The sequence below is a fragment of the Pseudonaja textilis genome, chromosome 1, assembly GCF_049901715.1.
Source record: "Pseudonaja textilis isolate UNSWEBS1 chromosome 1, rPseTex1.2, whole genome shotgun sequence".
Classification (NCBI taxonomy): Eukaryota; Metazoa; Chordata; class Lepidosauria; order Squamata; family Elapidae; genus Pseudonaja; species Pseudonaja textilis.
In genome coordinates, this window is record NC_141990.1 from 332,678,019 (window position 1) to 332,705,962 (window position 27,944).

Genomic DNA, 27,944 nt, shown 5'->3' on the forward strand with positions numbered 1-27,944 from the left:
CTCACACTAAGCAGCACCTTCACTGTCCGGCATGGCGGGGAGGGGAGGGAAAGGAGGAGCTGCCGCTTCCGTGGGGCCAGGGGTCCTGGGGCTGCCCCCACTTCTGGCCTGCAGGCTCTGGAGCACCAGGGCAGTGGGAGAGGCCTTCTCTGGAGGGGGGGCTCTCCCAGTGGACCCCTCCCTTGGGACCCTGCACTACCTCCAGCAGGGGCTGGGCCATGAAGCAAGGAAAGGCCAGCTGGGGTCTGGCAAGTGGGGGGGAGCCAAGCCACCCCCTCCCTCCCACCCCCAGGAGTTTGCGCAGACCTGGAGGGCTGCAGCCACCCCACAAGCCGGGAGTCTTCTGCAGCGGCAGGCGGCCGACGGGCAGGCTGGACGGCTGGCTCTCCCTCCTTAGGCTGAAGTCCCTGGGGGCACCTTCCACCCGTCCCGTCCAGCAGTCCGAGGCCTGGGGGGCCAATGGGCGAACCCCCCTGGAGTGGAAGCAGCTCGTCTCTCCTCTGTGCCCACCGAGGTTCACTCCGGGGGCTCCCCAGCCGAGCCCCCAAGTCCGAGTCCGCTGCTGCTGCTGCTGCTGCTGCTGAGTCGGAGGGGAGCGGGGGGCACGGGGGCCGGGCAGCCCCAAGAGAGCCGGGCTGCAGGAGGGGGAGGAGCCGGAGGCGGCCAGACGGATGGGGGGCGGGAAAGGGGGGGCCGGCCGGCCGCTCACATGAGGCTGCACTTGCCCTTCAGCTTCTCTGTCCGCTTCTGCTTGCTGGCACGCTTCCCGTCGATGCCGAGGCTCATGTCGCGGCGCTTCTCCAGGTTGAGCAGCTCCTGGAAGAGCTCCTTGACGTTGTAGTTCATCTTGGCCGAGGTCTCCATGAAGGCGCACTGCCACTCCTTGGCCACCGCCTCCCCCTCGGGCGTCTGCACCTCGCGCTGGGTCTCGTCGCACTTGTTGCCCACCAGCATGATGGGGAAGGCCTCCCCGCCGCCCTTCAGCTGCACGATCTGCTGGTGGATGGGCCGCAGCTCCTCCAGGGACTGCCGGCTGGTGACCGAGAAGACCAGGATGAAGGCGTGGCCCTTGGAGATGGACAGGCGCTGCATGGCGGGGAACTGGTGGCTGCCGGTGGTGTCGGTGATCTGCAGCGTGCAGACGCTCTTGTCGCAGCTGATCACCTGCCGGTAGGTGTCCTCGATGGTGGGGATGTAGGTGTCGCGGAAGGTGCCCTTGACGAAGCGCAGCACCAGCGAACTCTTGCCCACGCCCCCGGCCCCGAAGACCACCACCCGGTAGTCGTTGCTCTGCTCCGGCATCTTGGACGGGCTGGCGGCGGGGAGGGTCAGCGGCTGCCCACCTGGGGGGCGAGAAAGAAGAAGGACGGTCAACCCAGGCAGGCAGCAGGCGGAGCTCCCAGAAATGTCCCCCGACCCCCCTGACCCCCCCCTCCCCGAGGCTCTCCCCCGTCCCAGAATGCAGGACCTTAAATATCCGGGGCAGAGGTCCCACGGCCCAGCCAAGGGTGAAGGCAGGGGGAGGGGCTCCCACAGAGCCAGCTTCCTTGCAGGCGGGTGAGTGGGGCGAAGTGGTCTGAGAGGGAGGATCTGGGCTCGGTGGCTCTCTGCCTCCCCTCCCTCTTCCCGCGGCTGCATGGCTGTTCCTTCCTCGCTTACCGACCTTGGACATCATCTTTGGTCTCCTCCCCAGGTGTGCCCAGAGTTTCGGCTGATTCTAGCATTTCTTCTCTCTCTCTCTCTCTCTCTCTCTCTCTCTCACACACACACACACACACACACACACACACTTGCACACCTGGGACTCGGGGAGGTTATTATTTCCCTTCTCTCGACTTATACCCCTTAGACCTCTTGACTCAGAGCAAAGGCATCACCCGCCCGGGGTAAAGCAGGCGGGCTCCGAACAGGGGCATTTCCCGGGCATCGTTGGGGCTGCAGAAGCTGCTCCTCCTGCAGGTTTGATGACAAAGCATTTGGGGAGCAGCAGCAGCACCCCCCCCCCCGAAAGGCTGATGAAAACTGAGCAAAACCAGAGAGGGCAGCTGGGCCCGCACCAGCCCCCAAGTTCCCTGCAGCATCGGGTCTGGGCTTGGGGTGGGGGTGGGGGAGCATTCACTGAAGGAGCTTGGGGGGGGGGAGCAGAAAGATCAGCCCACCCCTCAGGATTCTGCCCAGAGCTCCCTGCAGGATCCCCAAAGCCCTTGGGAGAGAGAGGAGAATCAGAGGGAAGCATTTGAAAGAAGCTTGAGGCCATCTAGCCCAACCCTCTGCCTGGTGTAAGAGGAAAGGCCCTCCGGCCTCTGCTTAAGGCCTCGAGCCAGGTGCGGGGAGGGGGCTCAACTCCCAGACCTCCTGGGAGGCAGCGAGCCAATCGCAGCTCTTCCCCAGGCCCCGCCTTCCAAAGTGGGCCGTTCCCGGGGAGGTTCGGGCTCCAGTCCTGGCCATGGGCACTTGCCCCTCCTGCAGCCAGTCGTGCCGTTGGCTCAGGTGATTTAGCTGCTGACCCATCCTGGATTCGCGCCTCAGTTTCCCCCCCATCAATCTTGGCCTTTGCAGTCTCCGTTTCCTTCCTTTGGGGGCAACCCCGCCACAGGCATCGTCCGGTCCTGGCGGCCACCTTCCAGAGCCCTTCCCGATGACCTGGCACAGCCCTTTTCACGGCTCTCCCCTTCGCCCTGAGAGGCAGCTCAGACCCCCTCCTATCAGGTGCGACGCCAAGGACTCCCCCAAAATGCATCCATGGCTCACTGAAAGTCCCCAGCCCCGTCCGGGCGCTCGTGAAGGGCAACTGCCCAGGGCCTCCATCCAGGGCTGCTTGAGGATGCGTGGAAAGGCGGCTCGGCCCTGCAGGGAGACTCCCAGGATTTCCCTGGGTGGGATCCATCCGGATGTTCCTCCGGAGGCTGCTCCTCCTCGGGGGCTCCGCCCTTCTGAGCTCTCTCAGCCGGGTGGTTCAGCTCAGCCGCCTGGAAGGACCCGGAGCTCCAGCGACCCCCCTGGGCCCCCTTTCCCCTCTGCTTTTCTGCCAGGTGTTTGGACTGACGCCCTCAAGACCTGGTGTTTCTTTCTTCTGGGGTTTCCCTTGACTTCTCAACCGGCCACCGTGAAGCCCCACCAGGGCATGCAAAACACCAGGTTTCCAAGGACAATTAGCACCCATATAAGGAAAACGTACCTTGAAACAGAACTGAACCACCCACCGTTTGGCCCGAAGGAGAATGACAAGCCCTCCCAAGCGGCGTCTTCGGAAGCCTCTGTGTGTGTGTGCTGGGAGCTGCTTGCGTCTCTTCCTGGGGGATGAGCTCTAGGTGTGAGGCAGCCCCCACCCCGACACAGGAGCTCAGCTTCCGGCTGCTGGCCAGGCTTGGTTGCTTGCGGGACTCTCCCTCCATCCCTGTCACCTGTTGGAGCCTCAGAGGGGCAGGAGACGGGGGGGGAGCCCCTCTCTGGGGACTCTGATCCGGCCCCTGGGCCTTTGGGAAGGCTGCAGAGTCCTGGCTGCGTCTCCCCAGGCATCAGGCAGGAGGACCTTGAACCGGGATTAGAGTCCTGGCCCTTGGACTGCTTTAGCAGGAGAGTTTCGTGGTTTTTGACCGTTGGTGACGGATCCTTTTTAAGGGTTTGGTTGTTTCCACTGTGTGTTGCCCTGAGTTGCTTCTGAGAGGCCGGCCGTGTTGATTGCGCAGCTCCACAGCTGAAAAAAAAAGACCAAGGAAAGCCCCCCAAATCCGGGAGAGGTGGAATTAAACCTCGGGGGAAGAAGGACCTGCTGCTGGAGCCTGGAGGAGCTGGGAGTGGCTGGGAAATCCTCCCGGTCTTGTGCGAGCTCTCGGGGCCTCTGGCGGGCGCATCTGCCTTCTGTCCAATGTGCTGGTGAGGGGTCTCCTAAGAAGGCTGATCTCCGCGGGGGAGAAGCATCCCGCACCCCCAGAACCCTCGTGCTGTGCTGCTCATTTGTTGAAGGCGGCAGCTGAATGAGGGAGGTTACAATGATCTTGCAGAGCAGTCCAGTTGTCTTTCCTTTGGGGCAAAGAACTGAGGAAAGAGTTGAAGTTGGCCGTCGTTTACGAAGCCCCAGGTGGGCGCCTAACACAGGCCAGTGCAACCCCAGGGAAGCTCCAGCGTTGGCCCCCTGCTCTCCCCCTGGTTGCTAAGGCCTTGGAGTCAAGGCACAGCCATTCACCAGTCTGGCCACAGCCTCGGAGCAGCCCGGAAGGCAGCACAAGATGGGGAAGACCGTCAACAACCAAAACAGATCTGGACAATTTAGAAATCGCTTACAAACAAGACACCTAGCGGACAAATGCAGCGTCTTCGATTGGGGACAGAGAAATCAGACAGCGGGGGATTCCTGGCTTGGGGATAATGATAATAATGGCAAAGAGATCACTGAAGAGGGACTGATTGCAGGCTAAAAGGAGCTGGCAGCACGACGTGGCTGCATAAAACAACAATGCAGAGGCCATTTTTTTCTTTACATCAATGAAAGTCATTTCCGAATTACAAGCGGTCCATTGTCCTGCAGGATCCAGAGAAAAGTTCCAGGGATGAACCTGGACTAAAAGCCAAATTCTGGGAGCAGAGAGCAAGGAGCTGCAGGGGTTTCTCAGGGCTGGAGAAAAAAACACCTCAGCCCAGGCCAAGACCCCCCCCCCCCAATGGAGGGGAGAATCCGGCCTCCAAGCCACGGAGAGGCAGACTTGGACGGAAGGCCTGGGAAATATGGCCAGCCATAAGAGGTGTTTGGCAGGGGAACCAGTGAGGGGACAGGCACCAGGTGGCTTTCATCAGAATTCTGTCACTGAGCAGAGGGTTGATCTGGATGTCCTCAAGCTCCCCTTCCAACTCCTTGCTTTTCCCATTCAAGGCTAAATATCCCGACTGTCTCAGGGACATTGGCAGGAATCCTCCCAGACTCCCACCTGTGAGGGATAAAACTGCGTGGAAAAGAATTTCTGCTTGGGAAATTTCACCTCCTCCCCTAAATGGCAGCGCCCCCCCTCCCAACAGCCGGCCCCCAGCAGCCTATCCATGGGGAAGCAGGCTGGCTTTGCGGGGAGGGGGAGGGGAAACGTCCCTTAATAGGATCAGCGGTTCTATGTCTCGCTCCAGTTGAAGCGGCCGGCGGCTCCGGGCAGCTGGGGAGGGGAGGGAGGCTTTCGGAAGCCCCTTCCCCGCTCGGCCTCCGCCGAGCGCCCCCTCCTGCCCGCGGCGGTGCTGGCAGCCCAGCGGGAAGCAGCGTCAGAGGCGGCCTTTGCGGCGGGCGAGGTGTGTGACAGGGCGCCCTTCCAAGAGGGCCGCGGCGCGGTGACAAGTGTCGCCACAGGCCGGACGAAGAAGCCCCGGAGTCTCTCGCGAGCCCTGCCTGAGAACAAGGCAGACCGGGGTCTCCCGATCAGAAGAGGCTGGGCAGGGAGGGGGCCGAGGCACGGCTGTCCCCAAGACCTTCGCCCCACGGTGGGCGCCGCACCGATCCCCAGCCCAGAAATGTCCGCGGCGAAGGCCATCAGCCCTGCCCGCCGGGGCAAAGCCGAGCAGGGTTGCCCGGGTCAGAGGGAAAAACCCCAGGATCCAGGATCTTTCCCCTGCGAGCGGCGGCCCCCTGCCCTCGCCGCCACCTTCGCTCCTGCCCCTCCACAGCGGCCGGCGGGAGGGAAGGGAGGGGCGTCTGGAACAAAGGCGGCGCGGGGCTCTCCCCCCCCACCCCCGCGGAGCCGAGGGAGGAGACCGTCCGCATCGTCCTCTAAGCGCTGCCAGCCGATGTTTCGCCGACCTCCCTCCCTGCTGAGCCCCCGCACCGCGCTAGGGATTTGGGGCCTCTGGACGGGACTGTTCACCACAAACCGGCCACACTTTCTTTAACCAGCACAACACGGTTAGTCCCTGCTCAACGACCGTCTCTCTGCTCCTGTCCACGACAGTGAACTGGAGGATACCCACCTTTGATTGGCCGCCCCCCCAGCCCCCCCATGAAACCTCCCTGTCTCAGGAGCCACCCACCTGGGCCCCCTCCTGCAGATCATTGGCCTGACCCACAAGAGAATGGGGGGGGGGGGAGAAGGAGCTCTCTGTGGGGGAAGTCCACAAGGATCTTTGGTACCCCGAAGTAGGGCAGACCCCTCCCTGCTTGCGCACCCGAGGAGGCCCGTCAAGCCCCAGGGCATGAGGGGACTCGGGCTGGAGTAATGCCCGGGGTGGTGGGGGCAGGGGCCTCTGCCCTTTGGGGCCGAAGGCTCCCCAGTGGAAGCCGCCTCCAGAGGGCCTGGGCACAACACATCCCCAGGCAGGCCCACCTGGAGGGCAGGTGGCAGTCTTGGCTTGCTGCTGCCAGGGCTGCAGGTGGAGGTCAGCAAATGGCTGGCCTGCAGGCCCTTCTCCCCAGCTGGGTAAGACCAAGCGTGTCGGCCGTGGATCCACCTTGGGACAGATTTTCAGGGCTGCCCCAATGGAGGATGGGCAAACCGTGGGAAAGGGAGCATAGCGAAGGAAGCAACAGTCGCAGCAACATTCTTCCCTAGAGATCAAGGACAAGCGGCTGGCACCTGGAGGGGCGTGACCGAAGGTTGGCGGATTGGGCCAGGTGAGGGGAAGTTCACTAAATGGGGCAGGGGGGGGATCCAGATTGGGTTTTCCCCAGGTGTGCCAGCATGACTTCTCTAATCAGGGCTTACTTGGAAGGACTTTGTCCCGGAGTTCTGAATTGTATGGAGGGTCTAATTGGACCGCTAACACTGGTGCTGCCCCCACCCGCCACCCCCCCAGCCAGAACCCAGTTGCCAGCTCCTAAGCCAGCAGAGGGAAACAGGGCTCTTCACCCCTGGAAAAGGTCTCCACGGCCTCTTTTGGGGCCACTCACCGCATCCACCAAACCGATCCAGAAACCGGTGCTCCAGGAAGGCTCCTCGGGCCATGGAGATCGCCTGGGACCGAGGCCTGGCTGGCCCAGGGACTCCTAAGGGTTTCCTTCCAGGGGCAGGACCAGGCCGTTTCCCGGGAGAATTCTCAAAGCTGCAGCTCACCCCGACTCGGGCAAGAGAGCTCCCCTGAACCCCCAGAGGCCCAGGGGAGCTATCGGGCGTGGACCATTCAAGTCCCCCGATGCTCTGGCGGGTCAGGAATGAGAGGCCTGGCACGCAGGACTGGTCTGTCCCACGACCTTCTCTAAGTTTGGGTCGGAAAGAACTTGGGTGGTGGAGGGAAAGATGCGAAAGGACAGTGAGGAGAGGACAGAGCGGCAGCTGCACCCTGGCTGGAGGAGGAAGTGGTGGAGGAAGGAGCCCCCAGACCAGCCGCAGAATGTTTGTGGGTGTGGGGGGGACCGGACTTTTGGACTTGTGGGATTCTGCAAATGCAGCTTTACAAGAAAGTAGAATTCACTTGGGTCTCAGGCCCCGAGCACAGGAGCCGCTGCGTCCGCACGTTGCCTGAGGCAAGCGACCAAGTGGGGCAACCAGCCAAGACTGAACCGGCTCTCGGAACTGGCCACTGACCGATTTTGCACTGGTCCCAGATGGAGTGACTGCATCCTAGCTTAACGGGAGCTTCCCCGGCCCTTCAGGGGAGGCCTTCCGCTTCAGGATAAAGGGGTGGGAAGATTGTCTGTTTATCTGTTTGTTTATTTAATTTATCACATTTCTCAACCGCCCATCTGTCCCATAGAGGGTCTCCTGTCAACCTGATGGTCTGCTCAACAAGGAGCTTGTGGGGGAACCCAGAAGGAAGCCCAATGTCCACCCTCCGCGGCTGCTGGAAGAATTTCCACCCTCTTGGACCATCGTCAGAATCTCCTCACCAGCAAATGGAGCCCCCCCCCCCCCCCTTCCAGGAACCTTGGCAGAAGCGGGATGGGGGAAATGAGGGGGATTCGGCCATGGCAACCAAACAGAAAAGGACCCCCCCACACTATACACACACAACTCACACAGACCCAGCTTGAGCCCCACGGGGGCCGGGGGGGGCGGGGGGGGACTCAGCCGTCACTTGTTGGAGCCAGTTGGCTGTGAGATGTTGAGGAGCTGCTCCTGCCTTGGCAAATGCCCCAGAGGACAACACACCCCCCCAAGACCCCACTCAGGCTTCAGGCTGGCCTTAGGCCACCATGGCCTCGCTTCTTGCAAGCGCGAGAAAGTCCCCCTTCCTGACGTAGCCTTGGACGGGACTCAAGCCCTTGTGACCAGTCCAGCCATCATGGGGTGGCCGGCCAAGGGTGTCAGCCGCCTGTTAATTCAGGGGAGTTGTAGGCGGGCAGGAGGCGCCCGCTGGGTGGAAGTGGATATTTTCCAGAGAGGTTCCCTTGTGTCACTAAGGGCTCCCTTGGGAATTTCCCTTTGCTCAGCAAGGCGCAGCCTTCTTGGGGGCGGGGCTGGGGGGTGCAGTGGGGGCCTGGAAGCCGGGAGCAGAATCTCCAGAGGCTGCAGCGTTGGGGGAGGGGAAGCACAAGCACCTGCCCCTGACCGTGGCTGGCCTCCTCCTGGTCAGCTGTTGCTGTCCAAAGGAGAATCTGCTCCCACCAGCCAAAAGCATTGAGGGGTGGTGGTGTTATGGGTACCCCCGAAATTCCAGGAGCAAGATAGGAGCAGCTGGATCCCAGAAGGCCAGAAGGGGGGTGGTGACGAGAGCCAGGCCGCCTCTGGGAGGAGGGTTTCCCCGCCACATCCACGCATGGGCACCTGGCAGCCTCTGGGGGTGAGGGGACCCCGGAACCCACCAGGCCTGGCACTGGCTTCCCCCGGCCACTTGCTGGAGCCAGTCAGGAAAGAGGGCAAGCAGCCAAGTGGAGGGTTTGGGGGTAATGGGGGCAGATGCACCCTCCAACTCCCATGCACCTGTGGGGCTTCCAAACCGTGGGGCCCTCCCCGCTTGGAGGGAGGGAGGGATGAAACAAAGGGAGGGGGAGGGGAGAAGTGGGTGATTTCACAGTCTTGTTTTTATCTGTGTTAATTGTTTCAATTGCTTTTGTTTTTGCAGTAGGTTTATCGAATGCCACACAAGCACAACTGGATGTGATTGTGTGGCCGCTGGTGGTATATAATTGACAAATCAGCAAATGAGGACGAACTTTGGGATCCGGCCCACAACACCAAGCGCACCCTCCCTGGTGGGGGGGGAATCAAGCAAGAAACCCCCTCCAGGCTCCCCCCAGGCAGGCAGTTGGCCTCCAAGCATCCGGGGCTGGGCCAGCACAGAGCCCCCAGTGAGGCAACCCCCCCCCTTCCCCAGACGCAGCCCAGGGAGTCGTCGGAGGGGGGGGGAGGCCACCCCGCCTTCCCTTCTCTTGACACCAAGGGCGGGTCTGGGGCCGCAGACTGGAGGGAAAGCGGGCGCAGGTAGGTGGGCTGACCCCCTGGGGAGGCGCCCAGGGGAGGCTGGGGGTGGGCAGAACAGGCGGGGGGGGGGGACGGGGACCGGAGTGGCAAGGCATTTCTCTGGCCTGGGGAGGAAGTCTGGCAGTTCTAGTCCCAGCCCGGCGCGGGCGGGAGGGACAGCGTGGGAGTGAGTAGGCAAAACTGCCGCCCTGCGGGTCACAGAGGGCGACGTCCCCGAAATGGTGGGACTCGCTTGGTTCCCGTCCTCCCCTAGCAGATCCCGGACTCCAAGCTGGCGGACGGGCGGTAAGATCGCGCCGGGCGCGCGCCGCCTCCCTCCGGTCGGACTCCACCACGGAGCCACTGACTCAGGCCGGGCCCTACCTGGTAGCCGGTGGGGAGGCGGCGGCCACGGCAGCAACAAGGTGGCGGAGAGGCGCTACTTCTCGGCCGGGCGACGGAGCGGAGGGTCGCGGCTCGGCCGGCAAAGCGCAACGAGCATCTCGGAGCCCCGCGTTTTTCCGGCCGCTTGCCACCTTCCCCCGGGAACCGAGTGCGGTGCCGGGAGAGGCGGAGCGGCGGAGGCAGCGGCTGTCCCCCCGCGGTGCCTGCCAGGGCTCAAGGAGCCCCGTCCGCCGCTGCCCTTTCTCGCCAGCGCTCCGCTCCGCTAAGTCAGGCCGTCCGCCGCGCTGCGCTGGGTGCGGGGAGGGGAGGAGGGAGCCGGCGGGGAAGCGGCGGGCCCGCCCGAGGGTCCAGCAGGGTCGTTGCAGTCGCAGTTCCCGGCCTGGAGGGTCCCGTGCGCTGTCCCCGCCCCCGTCGCAGCGGAGGATCTGCGGTCCCTCGGGGGTCCGGACGCCCAGCCTCGCCGCATCGCAGCCCCCTCCCCGCCGGGCCCCCGTCGTCTTCCCGGGTCTTACCTGGCGCGGGAAGGGGCTCAGCCTGCCCTGGAAGCGCGGAGTCGACCGGCACGACAAGCAGCCATCCGGGGACCGCGCTCCGAGCGGGCGCGGGAAAAGGGTCGCGGCGGCGGCGGCGGTTGTTGCTGCGGCGGCGGCGGCGGTAGCAGGGATGCTGCTGCTGCGTCGGGCGGGGGGGGAGGATGGATGCGCGTCACGTGTGAACGTCTCTGACACACGGCAGGACGGGGAGGCGCTTGCCGGCGTGGCCGAGGCTTCTGCAGCGCTCGCTCGGCAAACCAGTCCGCCGCGGTCCCGCTGCCCGCGCCCCGCTTTCCTCTACCGCCCCCGCTCCGCGGAGGGGCTCTCCCCCGCCTGCTCCTGCGGCTCCACGCTGCGGCGGCGGGCTTGGGAGCGAAAGGCGGGCGGGGCTCCTTCCAGATTTGGGCGAGATGTGGAGCAGCGGCCCAGCGAAGAGAGAGCCTGGGCAGAATTGGCCGGAACACCCTGGCCCCGAGCCGCCGGCATGGCTGCCTCGGTGGCTTGGGCTGTTTTACTCAGCAATAACGATCCCCGCCCTTGGTCGGCCGCCCCCCCGCCTTAGCCTGGCCAGAGTGGGGCCCTCAGCTGGGCCCTGGAGAAAGGCAGTGCCCGCGGGCCCTGCAGAGACACGAGGCTTCCGGATGGCAGCAACCAGGCGCCCCGGATGCCCGCAGAAAGGCAGGTGGGAGAAAGCAAACCCCCCCCCGCCCTTTTCGCCTGACTCCCAAGCAGAGATCAGCTTCAACAGGTGAGCCCTGACTTTGCCCCACATGCCAGGCACCCCCCCCCTCCAGGTTTCCTGGCCCAGACCCGCCAGATGCCCAAACCAGATTCAGACAAGGCCGGGCTCCCTGAGACCCCATTGCTGGCATCTGATGGCAAGGCGGGGGCTCCCTATTGACCCACTAGTACTGAACTACCTTCCAAACCTCGTCCTCGGGTGGGCCAGACCACCAAATCGGTGGTTGAAGAATCTGCGGGGCCATCAGGGAAAGTGACACCCAGGACAAAACCCCCAGGAGTGGGATTGGGAAAGAAGGCGGGGCAGAGCACACGGTTCCCTTACTTACCAAATTAAGGCTCCGAAGGAACTAAAGCTTGCAACGAACGTCAAAAAAAATAATAATAATACTGTTTCAACCTGTAAATACCAGGGAAAATCAATCATGGTCCGCTAATGGGAGAAGATGGCAAGGAATTGATGAGCATCAGGGAGAAACCAGAGCTACTTAATTCATTCTTTGCCCCCCCCCTCCCCGTCTTCATGCAAAAGGGGGGGGGTGGAAACATTCCAACCTACCAAAAACAGAACCTTGAAAGACGGAATAGAAATGCAAATTAAACTAGGAAAGGAAACGGCGAGAGAAGATCTGTCCTCCCTAGAGGAGTTCAACTCAGCGGGACCTGATGGATCACATCCCAGAGGTCCGAAGGGGCTGACAGATACGGAGTCTGGGGTATGGGAGCCGATGGGCTTCCCATCTTTAAAAAAGGAGAAGAAAATGGACCCGGGAAACCACAGACCAATCAGCCTGACATCAATACCCGGGAAGATACTGGGAAAGATCATCAACAGATTTGCAAACGCCGAGAAGCAACCAAAGTTACAACCAGAAGCCAACATGGGTTTGTCAAAAGCAGATCGTGCCAAACCAAACAAATTTCATTCTTTGACAAAATTACTAAATTAGCGGATCAGCAAAATGCTGCGGATATAGTATACTTTCAATGAGGAATTTGACAAAATAGATCACAACCTATCACTTAGTAAGTTAGAAAAATGTGGGTTAGACAACTTCATCACCAGATAAATTTGTAACTGGCTGACCAACCTTATTCAATGGGGAGTCCTCAACGGAACCACATCTATATGGGGGGCTGCAGTTGGGACACCCCAAGTTTCTATCTTAGGCCCAGGTGTTGTGATTACAATGATGGCTCCATTGATTTGGTGCCCGACACACCCCTTCCTGTGGGCCGTTTGTACTCCATGTCAGATCCGGAGTTGGCCGTGTTGTGGGGCTTTTTGGACAAAAACCTCACTTTATTCGGGGTTTATTCGGCCCTCGTCGTCGCCTTTGTCCGCCCCGGTCCTGTTCGTTAAGAAGACAGGCAACTTGCGCTTGTGCTGTGACTGCCATCGGTTGGATGCCATCAGGGCGCACAATCGGCACCCTCCGCCTTTGATTCTGGGACTGATGGGGTGGCTCCGGGAGGCTACCGTGTTCATGAAGTTGCACCTGCGTGGGGCGTACAATTTGGTGTGGATCTGGCCCAGGGATGAGTGGAAGACAGTGTTCGTGTGGGCATTTTGAATATACGGTCATGCCGCTTGGCTTGACCAATGCTCCCACCGTCTTCCAGCATTTTCTAGGACCTTCTTCGTCCATTTTTGGTGGTTTACCTCAATGACATTTTGATTTGTTCCAAATTGAGGGACAGCCACTTGCACCACTTGCGCCTAGTTTTGCAACGGCTCCGGGAGAACCGCTTGTGCGCCAAGTTTGAGACATGCCAGTTCTTCCAGTCCACCATCGAGTTCCTGGGACACGGCATCTCTCTGGAAGGCATTTCCAGGGAGCCGAGTAAGGTCGAGTCATTGCTTAGTTGGCAACCTCCCTGGCGAGTGAAGGATGTCCAGAGACTCCTCAGACCTTCATCCCCGGCTTCACTTCCCTGACCGGGCCTCTCACTCGGCTCCTCCAGGAAAAGGTCCCATTCCATTGGGGTGTTCCTGAGCAGCCGGCGTTCCAGGATTTGGAGCGAGCCTTCATGACAGAGCCGATCCTGAGCCACACCATCCATTCGTGGTGGAAGCGGGTCTGTCTGGTGTGGCGGGCGGTGTGGCGCTCCTCCAGGCTCACATCTCTGGTGGTAACCTTTTCCCTCGCGCTTATTTTTCCAGGAAGCTCAATCCTGCTGAGCATAGCGATATACCATCTGGGAGAAGGAGCTACTGGCCATTAAGATGGCGCTTGAGGCCTGGAGGCACCATTTGGAGTGGGCGTGTCATCAAGTAGAAGTCCGGACAGACCATAAAAATTCGGAGCATTTAAAGACTGCCCAGAAATTAAATCAGCGCCAGATCCACTGGTCCCTTTTCTTTGCCCACTTTAATTTCCGCGTCACCTATATTCCAAGCGGTTGCAACCAATGGGCAGAGGCGCTCTCCCGGAAGCCCGAGTACTTGCGCCCAGAGGACCTACTTCCACTCCAGACGGTGCTGCCTGTAGAGTCCTCCTCCGCTGTGCAGGAGCCAGGGGACTTACGGGCGCAGATACAGGAGGCACAGTGGCACGATCCTTAGGCGGATCAGTAGGGAAAGCAAGGTTTAACACACAGGCAGGAAGACCCAAATGTGCAGGTATAGAATAGGTGGTACCTGGCTCAGTAGTAGTCGTTGTGGGAGGGGTCCTGGAGTCCTGCTGCGCAATCACTTAAATATGAGCCAGCCGTGTGTGGCAGCAGCTGAAAAAACCCCAATGCATTAACCGAGGGACAGAATCAGGATTGCGTGAAGCATCAGGATCCTTGTAAAACCGCACTTATTGCATCCAGTTTTGGTCACCTGGATATAAGGAAGATGTTGAGACTCCCACCCCCGCTTGGAAGTGGCCAAGACCCCAGCAACCCTCCGCCTGCCACCAGCTCTTTCCTGGAGGGGGGCTGCTTCTGGGACAGGCCAACCAAGAGGGACGCCAGGAGAGCTGATGTGAGGCCAACCTCCTCCCTGCATTTGGTGCCACCCTCAACCCAACTGGCAGAGAGACCTGCTTCCTTCCCTGGGTGGGTGCAGATCTTCTCTCTTGACCCTCCTCCTCCCCCCTTTTCTCATCCCTGCCCCCCATCTATTCAACTGAGGGTCAGAGCCTCCCCATCTCGGTGCAGAGAGCGTCACTCTGCTGCCCACTAAACAACTCCCCACCCCCAACTGACTTGTTTGCGGCTCCACCCGGGAACGAGATCCACAGCTTTGTGCCTGGAAAGGATCCTGGCCTACACACACACACACACACACACACACACACACACAGATCCCTGGAGAACAGAACCGGGGGAATTCCCCTCCCCCCATCCTAGCCCCAGGGGCCGAGTCCACGGAGGCAGCTCCACGGTGGGGCCCTTTGCCCAAAGCAGACCATTGTAGGATGGTGCGGAGGGCCTCCTGACCCAGAAGGGGGCCCCCCTGATGATGCGCGTGTTGGAGCCGTGCAAAGACCTTCTTGGCCACAGCTGCCCCCAGCCAGCCCCAGATCACAGCCCAGCTGGACTCCAGCGCCAAGCCTGGCTCACAGCCCACTCAGCCCCCCGTGAGGAACCTCTTGGGCCCCCCTGCTTGCACGGAGCAGCGTGGGACACCTCTGCCCCCAGGTGGTCAGAAGCGGATCCTTTGGGCGAGGCTCCCTCGGAGCCATAGGAGCCTCCAGGGCTGGGGGGCAGGAAGAGACCGGATCAGGTCAGCCCAGCTAAGGCCGAAGACGGGAAGGAACACGGAGAACCTCTGCAAGGAAACCCCTCCACCAGCGACCCCCCCCCGGGGCCCTCTTCACCTGCCCCCCCACCCCCCCCGGGGCCCTCTTCAAGGAGGAAAGGAGGCCTCCTCTGCAAATGCCCCCCCTCCCCCCATGGGCTGGATCCTCTGCCAACACATCACACAGCAGCAGCGCAATGCCGGAAGAGGCCCCGGAGCTGGGACGAGGCTTAGGCCAGCGAAGGCAGGGGGGCAAAAGGCCAGGACCGGGGGTGGGGGTGGGGTGGGGGGCTCTTTTCCCGGGGAGGGAAGGAAGGAAGCTGCAAACGCCGGCCGGGTGGTGATGCCAAGGGCTCATCCCAGCCAGGCCAGGTGCTGCTGAGGCCCCCCAAAGCCGGGCAGGGCTGATCCACAGCTCCCTCTGGGTCTGGGAGCAGCAGAGGAGTTGGGGAGCAGCCGAGGGGGACACTGGGCTGCGCTTCTCCCTGCCCCTCCGCCCGCGTTTGGCCGCCTCCTGCCCAGGCGAGAAGCTGGTGAGGCTCTGGACGGCATGATGCCCAGAGGAAGGAGGCCTCCGGCTCCCCAAGGGTGGCTCAGTTTGCGCACAACGGATACAAAAGTCACAAAGGGGGTCAACAAAGGGGGTTTATTTCAGCCCACAAAGGCTGGCTAGTTCAGCACAGTGGAGGTTAACGTAGTAAGTGTAACAAAACAACCCAACGATCCTATCCCAGAGCAGGAATGCAATAAATAACAAGCAGAACGCACATACACACAGACACACACACACACACAAGGCGGCCTCCTCCCCGCCAGCCTCGAGGGCCTCGGGATGCCAGCAGCCAGGCTGATGCCACCACTGGGGAGGGAGTTGCCCGCTTGCCCCCAGCCAGCCAGGAGCGGCCATTTTGGGTCCCAGCTGCAGCCGGGGGGGGGGCGGGGGAGAAGAGGCGCCCCTCCCCTAACTGCATCCCCTCAGCCAAATGACCAGCAGGAGGGTGGCCGGTGGTCCTCCGTTGCCCCTCCCCCCACAGCTTCCGGGGTCTATTAACCTCTGCCTGGGGGGGAAGGAGTGCAGCTCTGCTTTGCCTGAGGCGCAGATGGGGAGGGGGGACCCCTTCTCCCGAGCCCAAGGGGAGGGACCAGGGCTGGGGTGGGGCAGGAGAGGAGGTCCCTGAGCTAGAGCCCCAGCAGCCAGCAGCCAGCAGCAGCCTCTTCGCTGCAGAAGCAGGCCAGGCACCTGCTTGGCCCGGCCTCGATCGAGGGGCTGGACTCACCGCTTGGCAAAAAAACGGGCCAACTTTCTGCCGGCAGAAGCTGCACCCCCGAGGTCGCCAGAGGGGGCCCGCCTGGTCTCGGCTGGCAGTTCTTGTGGGCTCTGCTGCAGATGGGCACAGGGAGCGGAGCCAGCCAGTATTTCAGCCCTGCCACATTCCAAAGACCCCCAAGAGGCCGAGATGCCCCTGGAGATCTTGGCTCCTCAACCACGTTGCTCAGATCTGGCCCAGCGAAGGGGCCTCCCTCGTTCTCACGCTCACGCCCAGGATCAAGCGAGGAGCTTCAAGCGGCAGAAAGCTAAAAAGTGCCCTGAAGTACGTGAGCAGAAAACTGGCCCCTTGCGGTTCGGTCGAGAGGCGGAACTCTGCCTGGAGGAACCAAGCAAGCCGGGTGCTCAGCCCCTTTCTGGATTCCCAGGGTTGGTCCAAGCCAGGAACGCAAGAAAGTCCCCACCAGGGAGCGGAAGTCTTGGCCACACCAGGGGCCAAATAATACGCTCCTGGCCGGAGGAGAGCCGCTCCCAGGAAATGAACCGGCAGTGCCCGGCCAAGGCAAAGATTTCACCAAGAGAAGAGGGGGTGGGGTGGGGGTCAGGAAACTTGCCTTTACCCTTCAGTTAAAGGGCAGAGCCCACCCCAATTCACCGCTTGTGCCAGTCCGAGGCCACGGTGGGTCCACCAAGCGCACTGCCAGGTTGCCTTCCGTGTCTTGGGCGCTAGGACCGTCTGAAAAGGACTCCGTCTTCCCAGCTACCCCCAGAAGTGAGGAAATGGCCGGGAAGAGCCCAGCACTCAGAACAGGGCGCCTCTTGGTGACCCCCGGCTCTCCTCCGGCCGTGCGAGGAGAGCCCTGGCCCGTTCCGGGACAAGGCGGCGAGCGGAGGCCCGTCACCACTTGAAGAAAACGAGGCCTGCCAGGGCCGCGTAGCCCAGGACCAGGAAGAGGACTTTGAGCAGGCGGTCGCTCTGGTCCTCCAGCTCCTTGGCCAGGATCTCAAAGAAGGTGACGAAGAGGAAGGTGCCCCCGGCGACTCCTTGCAGGACGACCGAGGCCACGTCACTGGCCACGTTCTGGGCACTCTCAATGCCCATGCCGATGGCGATGCCCAGCGGGATCATCAGGCTGACGGCCGCGGCCAGCTTGGAGGCCTCCTTGACCTTCAGCCCGGTCTTGGCCATGTTGATCCCCAGGGCCACGGCCACCAGAGTCTCGTGGATGGCCACCCCCAGGAAGAGGCTTATGACTCTGTCGCCCTCCTCCTGCAGGCCCAGGGCCAGGCCTTCAAAAATGGAGTGGGCGGACAAGGCAAAGACCAGGCTGAAGAGCCGCAGCGGGCTGGAGCGGGAGAGCTCGCAGATGGCCAGCCCGTGGCTGTGGCGGCCACGGTCGGCCCGGTGGCCGTGACCCCAGGAAGGCTCGATGAAGGGGCTCTCGTACTCGGAGTCGCTGCCCACGTCTGAGCCAGCATTGAAGGTCTCCAGGTCAATGAAGGACGGCTTCTCCTTCCGGAAGGTCAAGACCAGCTGCTCCACGAAGACGGTCACGAAGAATCCCAGCATCATGAGGGTCTCTGCCAGAGGATAATCGGTGGTCACGTTGCCCAGTTTCAAAACCTCCTGGAGCTGCAAGACAGAAGGCGACCGTCCAAATTCTGCTCACCTGCTGAGGCCTCCGCAGGCCTCTTACTGGGGGAAGGCGGGCTGCATTCCGCACTGCTTCCGGCCCCTCCCTCTCCAGTTTTGGGCTCTGCAGAAAATCCTCAGGAAAGCCAAGGCAGTTGAGTTTAAATACACAGAGTTGGAAGGGACGGGTGGCAGAAGCAGAGAAGACAGGCGTGATCACTCACCAAGGCCCCCTGAATTTCTCAAGGGGGCCCCTTTTCTACAAGGCTGAAGAAGGGGTCTGTGCTCCTGGGTCTGATCTTAACCTGCAGGGACGTCCTGGTTGAATGAGGGCGCTGGGGGGGGGCGGCTGGGGGGTTGCAGCCCCCCAAGCCAAACAGAGGGCAGCAGGCACAACGGAGGGGAGAAGCGGAGCAGGGATTGGGGGGCTCCAGGTGGAAAAGCGACTCGGCCGTGGCTGCAGGGCGCTCCAAGACCCCCACCCCGGGCCCCATGACCGTCTCACGACGGGAGGACCAGCCGGGGAAGAAGCGACGGGGGCATCAGGACCCCAGGCCGGAGGAGAAATTGCTAGGCGTGCACACTGCCGGCCTCCAGAAGCGCCCATTTCAACCAGCGGAGGGGCGGCTTCCCGCAGCCAGGCGCCCTTCGGAGGGAAGTTTCCCAAGGCAGAGGCTCGGAAGGCCAATGGCTGCAGCGCGGAGAGCGAGCGAGGAAGGGGCGGCGGGGGCCTGGAGGGGGGGGGGGGAGAGTTCTTACAGGGAAGCCCCAGGCTCGATGGGGAGGGAGGGGGACCGTCCCGGGGGAGGAGGGGGAGGTAATGGTCCAGGACGATCCCGACCAGCTGCACCAAACGGACCAAGCCCGGCGGTCAAGGGCAGAAAAGCCGGGGCCTCCCCCGAAGGCCTCGCCGTACGTTTCCTCCTCCTCCCCCCCCCCGCCCCCCGCCCATCGAGGCCGCACCGCAGCCGGGCCCAGTTTAGGAAGGGCGGGGGCAGCCGAGAGCCCCCACCGACCTCCGGGGGCCCCGAGGAAACGCCGGACTGGGCGGGGGGGGGGCGAGCCCCGTTCCCGGTACCTTCTCGCGCACGGCGGGGAGCAGCGCGTTGAAGCAGGTGGCCAGGAAGACGCCGCCGCCGAGCGCGTTGCAGAGGCCGAGGGCCCGCCGGGACCGCTGCGCCCGCTCGGGGTCCGCCTCCAGCACCTTCACCGGCAGCAGGGCGCCCGCCAGCATCAGCGCCAGCGTGCCCACCAGGCACAGCACCTTCGCCGCCACCACCTCCATGCCCGCCGGCCGAGGGAGCCCCGAGGAGCCGCCGCCGCCGCCTCCTCCTCCTCCTCCTCCCCGGCCTTCCGGCGGCGCTCCGCTCGGGGGCGACTCCTCGCCGCTTCGGCCGGTGACGTCACGGCGCCGGTCGAGGGAGGGGCGCCCTCGGTGCGCGCGAGAAAGGCGGCCGGGCGGATCGCGCCTCCCGCCAAGAGGTTCCGGGGCGCCACGAATCCCTCTCGGGAGCGGGGACGTCCTGGAGCCCGGTGGCTTCCGCCGCCAACGGAGGGGCCACTCGAGGGCCCCACCGGGCTCCCCTCAGGAAACGCTCCCCAACCCCCAGAAACCCCGGTTGGAGGCCATCTTTTCGCAGCCGAGGCCGAAGATGCGTGACACCCCCACCCCGCAGAAGCGCTCCATCCCCTGGCTGAGATTGAAGGGCTACACACACCCCAAACACCCACTTTGCAGCTCCCAGGCAGAGACCCCCCCTCAAAGGCTTCCCTGCCCCCTCCCTTCCCCTACCCAGACCAGGAAAGCCCCCCACTTCCCTCCTGAAGTCACTTTTGGGGGGCCATGACACCCACTTCCCTTTGCCCTCCAGGTACCAGCCAACAGTGTCCAAAGAACTTTATTTCCTACATCAAAGAAAAGCCATTGCTGGAGACAGACGGTGAATCTTCAGCCCCCTCCCCTCACTTACTGGAGCACCCTGGGGATCACCCCACCCCACCCCACCCCACCCCCTTACCTTTCTAGCCTGGCAGCTTCTCCCTCCCCACGTGCCGGACCCACAAATGGGGCCATGGGTAGGACTCCACCCCACCCTCTTCCTACTTCTGCATCTGCCCCTGGTATCACAAGATGGCTGCATCCCCTGCATCCCCGACGAGGGCCAGGTGAGAAACCAGACACACAACAAGGCTCTGCCCGTGGCAGCCAGCGGGGCAGGTGCACCCGGGCTGGCCAGGAGGGCATCAGAAGGCTCCTGGGCCTGCTGCTCCTCTCCAGAGCCCCTGGCTGGCCAGCAAAGAGGCCCGGCTGATGCAGGGCAGGCCGGTCTCTACGGGGCTCCTGGCAGGTGGCACTGAGGACGGGCAAGGCCCTTGATCTGCCATCCGTCCCATTCTGCTGGCTGGAGGGGACCTGGGAAATTCAAATGAGAGCAGCCACAATCGCCCTCCAGGAGGCACCTCCGCTGGTGAGAGTGACACTCTGGACACCCGATGCTGAGGGGAGCCCTGGCCACAAGGAGAGAGCACTTCGGGAAAGAATTGCTCGGCTTGGCCCAATCCTGGGCAAGCAGCCGGGTCCTCCTGGCACCCTTCATGCTGGGCAGGAAATGGCCGGTTAGCCAGTCCACCCAGGCAAGTTCCCCAGGCCCCGACCCAAAGAAACACATTTTCAAAAGAAACCCCCCAACCCCCCACCCACTCACAGAAAAGTCACACCAAACTAGCCACGGCCCTTTTTGAAAGTAAACGTCCTACTGGAAAGCGCAGGAGAGGCCGCCCACCTTCCCTGGGCACCGATGCCAGTCCCTCCGGCTCCCCTCCCAGCCAGTCAACTGGGCCTCTCCCCAAGAGGGGCCGTCCAGCCTTGGTGTGCCAGGATCCAGCAATGGTGACCAGGAGGAGGAAATAATCCCGGCTTGGGAAAGGCGACGCTCCCTGCTGGAGGAGGACCCGGTCTCCGGAGGGGCCGTTCTTCCGAGCAACGGGGCAGGCGTGGCGTTGACAGCCCCACAGCTTGCCTCCGAGGTGCCCAGAGTGGGGGAGGGGGTGGGGGGTAGATGCTGATCTGCAGACGGTAACGCTCTCCGCTCCCCCGACCAAGTCCACTCGGGAGTAAGGGGGGGAGGGAGCGGGGGGGGGGCTACCAAAAGTCTCTAACATGCAGGCCGGATCAGGCTTGGCTCCCCCCACCCCCAATCCCTCGTGGGCTTTTCCGAAAGAAGAACGGCTAGTAGTAGCAGCAGCAGCAGCAGCAGCAGCAGCAGCAGCAGCAGCAGCAGCAGCAGCAGCGGCAGCAGCTGGAAGGCTCTTCAGCTGGTCCTTCCCTTGGGGCGAAAGGGGTCTTCCTGACCAGGAGCAGAGTCCTGAAAGACGGAGACGAACGTAAGCACACCTTGGCCAGGAGTGGGGGGCTCCCGGGGCCTCCGGCAGCTCACCTAAGCCCTCCCCCCACCTGGGCATCCATTCAGCAGGCAGCCCAGCACACAGGCAGAAGGAGTTCTGCAAACGGGTCCAGGAGGCTAAGGAGCTTCTGATCAGGAGGGCACCCCCCCCCCCGGCGCCCTCCCTGCCAGTGTCTCCCCTCCGTGTCTCAGGCCTCCTTCCTTGGCTCTTTTCCTCCCCAGGGACCGTCTCCAACTTCATGGGGCGGGTTGGGGGCTCCCCTCAGAAGATGCCTCCCTCACACAGCGAGGGCCCCATTCCGGTCATTGGTCCTCCCTGGATCCCGGCACCTCCCCGCCCTGCCCCCTTTGGGCCTGCACCCACAAAATAGCCGGGGGGGCGGGGAGTGTAGTTTGAGAATTTCCTTAGAGAAAGAGGGAAAGAGACGCTGCCTAGGGAGAGGTCAGACAAGGAGCCTCCGGGATCTGGCAGCGGTCAGCAGAAACGCAGGGAAAACCCGCCCTCCTAATGGGTCAAGCAGTCAAGAGTGGCAGGGGGACATGTGTGCCTTCAGACATGCAAGGGGGGGTGTGGGGTGTTGTTAACGCAGCCCACAATAGAAGCAGATTCAGGTCTTCTGGTTGTGTTTCCTGTCTGGCTTGCCAGGGACGGCTGACCTGGATCCAGCAAGGGCCAAACCTCCCACGGGGCCTTTTAGCCACCCGACCGATTTCTTCCTCCTCCTCCTCCTCCTCCGCTAAGCCCCGCTGTCCCCAGGGCCACTCGCACAGATGCCCGGCCCTCCCCCGGCTCCTTACCAGCAGCTGCCTCATTCCTGCTGCTCCTCGTTGCTGGCACTGGGGGTCCGGCTCCGGATCTGGCTACGCAGCTGCTCTATGAGCTCCGGATTTTGCTGCTGCATCTGCTGAGCAAACTGTTGGCCTCTGGACACCGCAGGAGAGAAAACACCCGTGTTAACCACGGACTGCGGGTGTGATTCCTACAGAACAGCCCAGTAGCCAGCTGGGCACAGAGCCGGCCCAAAAGCTACTCCGGAAGCCCTTTATAATCGCGCCCGTTCGCGTTGGAGACGAGACTGGGGCGATGGGGCGCTGCGGGGCGGTGGCGGGAGGAGTATCGAACTCCAATCCTTCACAGATCTGCTCAGGACACAAAAACGGACGGACAGCCATAGAAGGTAGGAATGAAATGCAAAGCTACCTTGATGGACAAGGCAAGTCGGGCAAAAAGGAGAGAATGGAGGTTGTCACGGACGGCTTCTTAGGAGACAGATGGATGCACAAGGGGGGACACACGTTCAGGATTCAAACAAACGGGGTGGGGACAGCTCAGCAAAGCAGTGAGGGGAGGGACATGGAACAAGAGCCCCACACGGAGGTTCAGCCTTGAGACCAGTAAGGGGGGGATGACAGAAGACCCGCCCTTCCCAGGAAGCTGGACATGGACTGCGATTAGGAGGCGGCGGAGTCCGATGGCCGGGGATCCCCTGAGGACCCTTCCCAGTCGAAGGACAAGGGGGCCCGTGGCGCTCAGGAGGGGGCTGGGAGGCTTCAGAGGGACCCTCCCAACTGGCCGGGCAGGAAGGGCTCTGCTGTGCCAGGGCCTCTTTTAGGGCACCCCCTTGGGGGAGGGCGGAGGGTCCTTTGGAAAGGCTGACCCGGCAGGCCAGAAGGAGCCCTTCCCCGCTCTCCCCCAAGCCAAGAGCCTTGGGTGCTTCTGGCCTTGGGCAGCTATAAGGAATCCAGACAGACACCAAAGGGCGAGAGAGGCTGGCGGCTTCCCAGGACTCTCCCATGTCGGATGCCGGAAGCGGCAACGTCTTCGCTCTCACGAGGCCGTTTGGGAGACTGCCCTGAAACGCGGCTTTTTCAGGCTGCGTCTTTCTAGCCAGCGGTTGAGTGCCACAGTGCCACAAGTCAAGGGGGACCCTCTTTGCCTCCCCAGCCCACCCCCCAGCAACAGCTACAGGAGGGGCTTGGGGGGAAGCCCCCCACAGGGCTCGGTGGGGACGAGGAGAAGGATGCCAGAGGACCAGAGAAGGGGGCCAAGCCGGCTGCTGCTCTCCTGGTCTGAAGGCACGAAGAAGCGGGGGCCCCCTACTCACGCTTGGATGAGGCTGGCGAGATCGTGGGGGCGGGGCTGGCTCCCGGGGCGGCCATGGGGCTCTGGCTGCTGGAGATCATCCCAGACATCCTGCAAAAGGGAGCGGGAGATCCGTGACCCTGCGCCACGGGCCGGTCAAACAATCCCTCTGCCGAGGGGGAAATCCTTTCCCGACGCACAGGGAAGCCGCTGGAAAGGCTACTGGGGGTTGGGGGGGGAGGAGCCAGTTTTTCCCCAGGAACCCCCCACCTCCCAACCAGAAACCCCAATTTGGATCGCTCCAATCAATGTCACCCAGGAAAGGTTCCCTCTCCCACCCCACGGATAGCAGGGGCGGAGTCCACGTCCCCCCCCCCCCGCATGGCTGCAGTGACTGGCTTCTGGCTGCTCCATTTTGGGGGTGGTCCCACAGCACCCCTTCAGTAAGCAGCCATTTTAACGGTAACTCGATTTTGGCTGGCCTGCCAGGAAACCAGGATTGGCAACGGGGTGGGCAGGACACACTAAACCAAGCTCTGATTCCTGGCTTTGAGCTGCCTTCTGACGAGGGCAACGAAGCCTTTTTAAAGAAACCTTCCTTTAGAGAAAGCCTTCCCTTCAACGGCGGGTATCAGCCGGGATCCTTCCCCCCGCCAGCTCCCAGACTTTGGGGCTGACGGTTCAACCGCAGTCCTTGAACCGCCCCTCCCCCCGAACGGATCCTTCCAGAAGGACCGGGAGGCGGACAAGCCCTGTGCCACTCACAGTTGCTGCACCTGAGGGTTGTTCATCAGGTTGGAGGCCTGTCGAGGGAGAGAAGGGGGGGAGATGGCTGAGCAGCCCAGAAGCCTCGCTGGCCTTTCCGGACTGCCCCACAATCCTCTGCCGAGGCCAAACCCCGGAGCTTTATCTTGGAGTCCACGGGCAGCTCAGGTGCCAAAGGGCCGCGGAAGGACTGGTTGGCTGATGCCCGTGGCCCCCAAACTGTGCCCCACACCGAGGACCGCCCCGTCTCTTTGGACGCACGCAGGCAGCTTCCCTGGCCTTCGGTCTCCGCCGGGCTCTCCAGCTGGCGCACCCGCCTCAGCCAGCTGTCCATCCAGAGACCAGCCCAGGCACGCAACAGCCCCCCCCCGGCTCCCCCACTCACCATGCTCATGAAGCCAGGGTTGTTCAGCAACCCAGCCAGGTCAATCCCTCCGGCGCTGCCCGTCTGTGGAAAAACGGACAGGAGACATCAGGGCGGCCCCCTGCAAGCCCGGAAGAAGAGGCTGCTGGGTGCCCCGGCCTCCTTGGGCCCCCAACTGCCCCAGGGTCTTCGCCTGGTCGGCCGGCCACTCACCGGGCTCGGAGCCTCCTTCATCTTCTGCTCGGTCACTTTCAAGTTGGACTTGTAGGTTTCGTTGTCTGGGTCCAGCTCCAGGGCCTTCCGGTAGTAATAGACGGCCTCCGAGAGCTTGTTGAGGCTGGACAGGGCCAACCTGCGGAGGGAAAGGGGGGGTGAGGAAGGAGGCACCCCCCCCACCCCCGCTCTGGCTCTCCTGCTGGCAAGAGCTCACCAAGCTCCCAGAGGGGAGGGGCCATGGGGCACTCCCAAATTTTGCACTGCTGCCTTTGCACAGGGATCCGTGCCGCTGCATGGAAAGACCCACCGAGACCCCAGCGATGCCCCTTCCCGGAAGCCAGAAACGCTTTGCGGGGGGGAGAGGAGTAGGAAGGGCTCCCCACGGCCTCTGATGGAGGGGGGCTCTCTTGTGTGGGGGGTGCCCGGGGGAGGTTTTTCTTCCTCCTGTTCTGAAGCCTCAGGTCCCCCCTCCCCCCGGATCGACAGCCCTTCCCCTGCCAGGCCCGAGGGCAGCGCTGGGACCCACGTACCCCATCCTGCCGTAGGCTTTGCTGTACTTGGGGTCGATGCTGATGGCTCTCTCGCAGTCTCTGACGGCCCCGGCGTAGTTTCCTAGTTTACTGTAAGCGGCGGCCCTGAGGGGAGGGAGCTCCTTAGGGGCAGCCCCAGGGCCTCGGCCGCCTCAGCACCCACACGGAAGGGGGCTGGGCACACACACACCCCGCCCCCCACCCCCTATTTGAGGCAGCCGTTCCCATCCAGCCGCTGGAGCTGGACGACTGAGGCCGAATCCCCCTCTCACCGGTTGCAGTAATACACGGCATTGGACGGGTTCAGTTCAATGGCTTTTCCGTAGAACGAGACGGCACTCTTAAAATTCTCCACTTTCATCTGTTCGTTCCCTAGTGAGAAGAAACAAGGGATGAGCTGCCTTATTGGGCCAGAGGGCGATCCTGCCCCCAGCCCTTTCAGCATCGCCTGGCGGTCACTCTGGGGATCCCTTGCCCGGGTCCCGCCTGGAAGGCCTCCCCGCTTCACCTCCCACGGGTGCCAGGACTGCCAGCCAGTCGGCTTCCTTTCTCCAAAGGCCCCTTTCCATTTGCGACCTTGCTTGCCCTGGGGCTGGGCAGTTGTGGGGGGGCAGGAAAGCCCCCCCCCCCCATCTCTGAGGGGGCAGAGGGCGCTAGTAAGATGCTCGGCCCCCATCAGGGATTGTGGCTCCTCTTCTGCTACAGTCAACTGGAGGCCCGTGGAGGCTGCCCCTCCCCCGCAGGATTGGATGGGAGGCTGGCTGGGGCAGAAAACAGTCTGCGGTCCTGGGAGGGAGTGGGGGAGGGGGCTGCACTCCAGAGGGCAAAGAGAAGCTTAAGGCCCAGGAGGAAGGGACCCAAGAAGCCAGCGCCCCCCACCAAGTCTTTGATGATGCAAGAGTTTGGCAAGGTTTCTGCCTTCAGGGCAGGACCAATCAAGGGAACAGCTCGGCCTGTCTTTCCTGTTCTTGCCTATCGCATCCCCCCAGGATCCCCCACCTGATGCTCCCTGTCCAGGTGTTGGGGGAGGCTCCCCAGAGGGAGGGCCCTGCTGCCTGCGCAACCCTCCTGAGTGCCAAGGGCACAAACGCAGGAGCACAAATGCCCCCCACCCCCACCCCCAAAAGGCTCACCTTCAGTCTTCAGTCTTTCCGCTTCGGCCGCATCTTCTTCAGAAGGAGGAGCAGGCTCAGCAACGGGGCAGCTCTGCAACGGCTCCTGCTGGGCAGAAGGCACCCGGGGTTGGGGGAGGGGGTGCCAGGGACCCTCTGGCCAGCAGGGGGCTTGCAGTGTCAAAGCGGCTGCCCTACAATCTCTGGCCAGAAGGACCTGCGAGGGCCTCCCCTGGGAGTCACCTCTGCTGCTACTTCCTCTCCAAAGGTCCAATGGCAACGCTGGCTGGGCATTATGGGAACTGCTGCCTAACGCCCGGGGGGGGGCACCGGGTTAGGAAAGGGTGGGCCTAGCCCAGCAGCTGATGGCTGCCCAGCCCCGCCAGGGGTCCCACTTCCTGCTCAGGGTGACGGGAGCTGAGCGTCTCGGCTGCCTTTCGAGAAATGGCCCTGGAGGGCAATGCAAAGGGCAACCCGGCCCATCTCCAGCCAGAGATCTTGGAAGGCCGAGATCAGGAGGGTCCCCACGGAAGGCAGACACGCCCAGTGATCACAGGTCTCCGGTCAAGAGGGCTGCCTGTGCTCTCCCAGGCCTGAAGAGGTTTGGCCTTTCTCAGACCCCATTTGACCGCAGCAGGTTCTGCAAAAGGGCCGCCGGTCAACTTCCACCGGCCACAAGTGTCAAAAGTTGGGGGCCGACACCTGAGGCTCTGGCCAGGCCAGGAGTGGATGTCACACATCTGGCCGGTTTCTTAGAACAGAGCCAGCAGGTAAAACTACAAAGACCCCAAACTTGGAAGTAAAAGCTGGGTGCGTTTCCTCCTGCTCACAGACCTGACCTGGGAAGGCTCCCTCCCCCCTCCACCCCCAGCTGATCCCTTATTTGCACCCAGAAAAGACCGATGAAGACCCTCCCCTGGGGTGGTGCTGGTGGCTATTTTAATACTCCTTTTGGTTCCCCCCTTCAGCCCTGCCGATGCCTTTCCATGAAGCCCCCTCCCCACAAGGACTTTGCCCTCCCCAGGCACCCCACTTCTGTCTCCCTCCCCTCCAATCCCCCCTTTCTCTCTGCTCAGCCCAGGGCAGAGAGCGCCCCCCGCCCCACCCCGCCGACGGAAACGCTCACTTTGGCCGCAGCAGCTTCAAAGATGTCCGGGAGCTTCTGGGAGATGGCCAGGCCCCTGTCGTCCCCGGACACCCGAAGGCCGTCTCCAAGCACTGGATGGCCACTGCGGAGGGAAGAGGCCCCGTCAGGCCCGGCGGAGCTGCCTTCCGGCTCCCCGGGGGAGAAGGGAGCCCCCTCGGAAGACGCGGCAGGCAGGCAGGCAGGCCGGCGGCCGGCCCGGGGGAAGCCGGGAGGGAGGAGCGCCCCCCCCCCGCCACCCACCTTCCAGGCTCTCCTGGGCGTCCGGGGAGAGCCCGCCGTGCTGCAGCTGCTCCTGCAGGAACTCGATGATGGCGAAGGCCAGGCGCTTCTGCTCCGCCATGGTGGCCCCGGGGGCCCCGGAGGAGTCGGCGGTGGCGGAGAGCCTTCCTGCGGGAGGGAGGGAGGGGGACACGGCAGCGTCTTTCTTGCTGGGGCCGCGCGGCACGACGCCCGGCGGAGCCACCCGGAAGGGCCCGCCCACACCGCTGCCCCGGAGAGGCACCGCCAAGCCCGGCTCCCTTCTCCGTCCGGCCCGGCGCGGCTCACCCCGGCGGCCGCCCCAGCGCAACAGCGGGCGTGCTCGGCCCTTGTCCGCCCTCCGGCCGACTGCGCAGGCGCGAGCGGGGCAAGTCGGGGCTGGGCGACGCGCCTGCGCGCCGGCCAAAGTTCCGCCAGTCGCCGGCCTCCAGGTCGCCTTCTCCCTTCG

At 63.0% G+C, this 27,944-nt stretch overlaps 3 protein-coding genes across 5 annotated transcripts; all 3 read right to left on the reverse strand.

The window, feature by feature from the left end:
- On the reverse strand, positions 1 to 10,842 carry DIRAS1 (DIRAS family GTPase 1). 3 transcript variants are annotated; one of them, XM_087922920.1, is made up of 2 exons: positions 10,226 to 10,842; positions 1 to 1,343 (listed from the first exon to the last, which is right to left on the reverse strand). In XM_087922920.1, exon 2 carries the CDS (start codon positions 1,300 to 1,302, stop codon positions 706 to 708), a length of 597 nt encoding a protein of 198 aa, XP_087779046.1. In that variant the 5' UTR covers positions 1,303 to 1,343; positions 10,226 to 10,842; the 3' UTR covers positions 1 to 705. The 3 variants fall into 3 exon arrangements, with proteins under 3 accessions (XP_087779046.1, XP_087779048.1, XP_087779047.1); XM_087922922.1 differs by lacking the exon at positions 10,226 to 10,842 and adding an exon at positions 3,204 to 3,233; XM_087922921.1 differs by lacking the exon at positions 10,226 to 10,842 and adding an exon at positions 3,179 to 3,229.
- A 4,505-nt stretch (positions 10,843 to 15,347) lies between these two features.
- Positions 15,348 to 19,123, reverse strand: SLC39A3 (solute carrier family 39 member 3). Its single transcript, XM_026722543.2, has 2 exons — positions 18,696 to 19,123; positions 15,348 to 17,617 (listed from the first exon to the last, which is right to left on the reverse strand). Exons 1-2 carry the CDS (start codon positions 18,900 to 18,902, stop codon positions 16,883 to 16,885), a joined length of 942 nt encoding a protein of 313 aa, XP_026578328.1. The 5' UTR covers positions 18,903 to 19,123; the 3' UTR covers positions 15,348 to 16,882.
- Positions 19,124 to 19,499: 376 nt separating this feature from the next.
- SGTA (small glutamine rich tetratricopeptide repeat co-chaperone alpha) lies at positions 19,500 to 27,862 on the reverse strand. Its single transcript, XM_087922928.1, is given in 13 exon segments — positions 19,500 to 20,982; positions 21,820 to 21,945; positions 23,127 to 23,151; positions 23,154 to 23,215; positions 23,870 to 23,907; positions 24,255 to 24,317; positions 24,447 to 24,585; positions 24,980 to 25,084; positions 25,252 to 25,351; positions 26,113 to 26,197; positions 27,218 to 27,288; positions 27,291 to 27,320; positions 27,479 to 27,862. Coding segments are annotated over 12 exon segments (933 nt in total). The 5' UTR covers positions 27,579 to 27,862; the 3' UTR covers positions 19,500 to 20,982; positions 21,820 to 21,830.
- Between the last annotated feature and the right edge of the window lie 82 nt (positions 27,863 to 27,944).

Bases quoted from the DNA above. Each gene is read 5' to 3' on its own strand.
- SLC39A3 (XM_026722543.2), bottom strand. From the start codon at position 18,902: ATGGAGGTGGTGGCGGCGAAGGTGCTGTGCCTGGTGGGCACGCTGGCG. The intron at 17,618-18,695 runs GTACCGGGAACG...TCTGTCTTGCAG, and splicing joins TCCCCGCCGTGCGCGAGAAG to CTCCAGGAGGTTTTGAAACT.
- DIRAS1 (XM_087922920.1), bottom strand. From the start codon at position 1,302: ATGCCGGAGCAGAGCAACGACTACCGGGTGGTGGTCTTCGGGGCCGGG.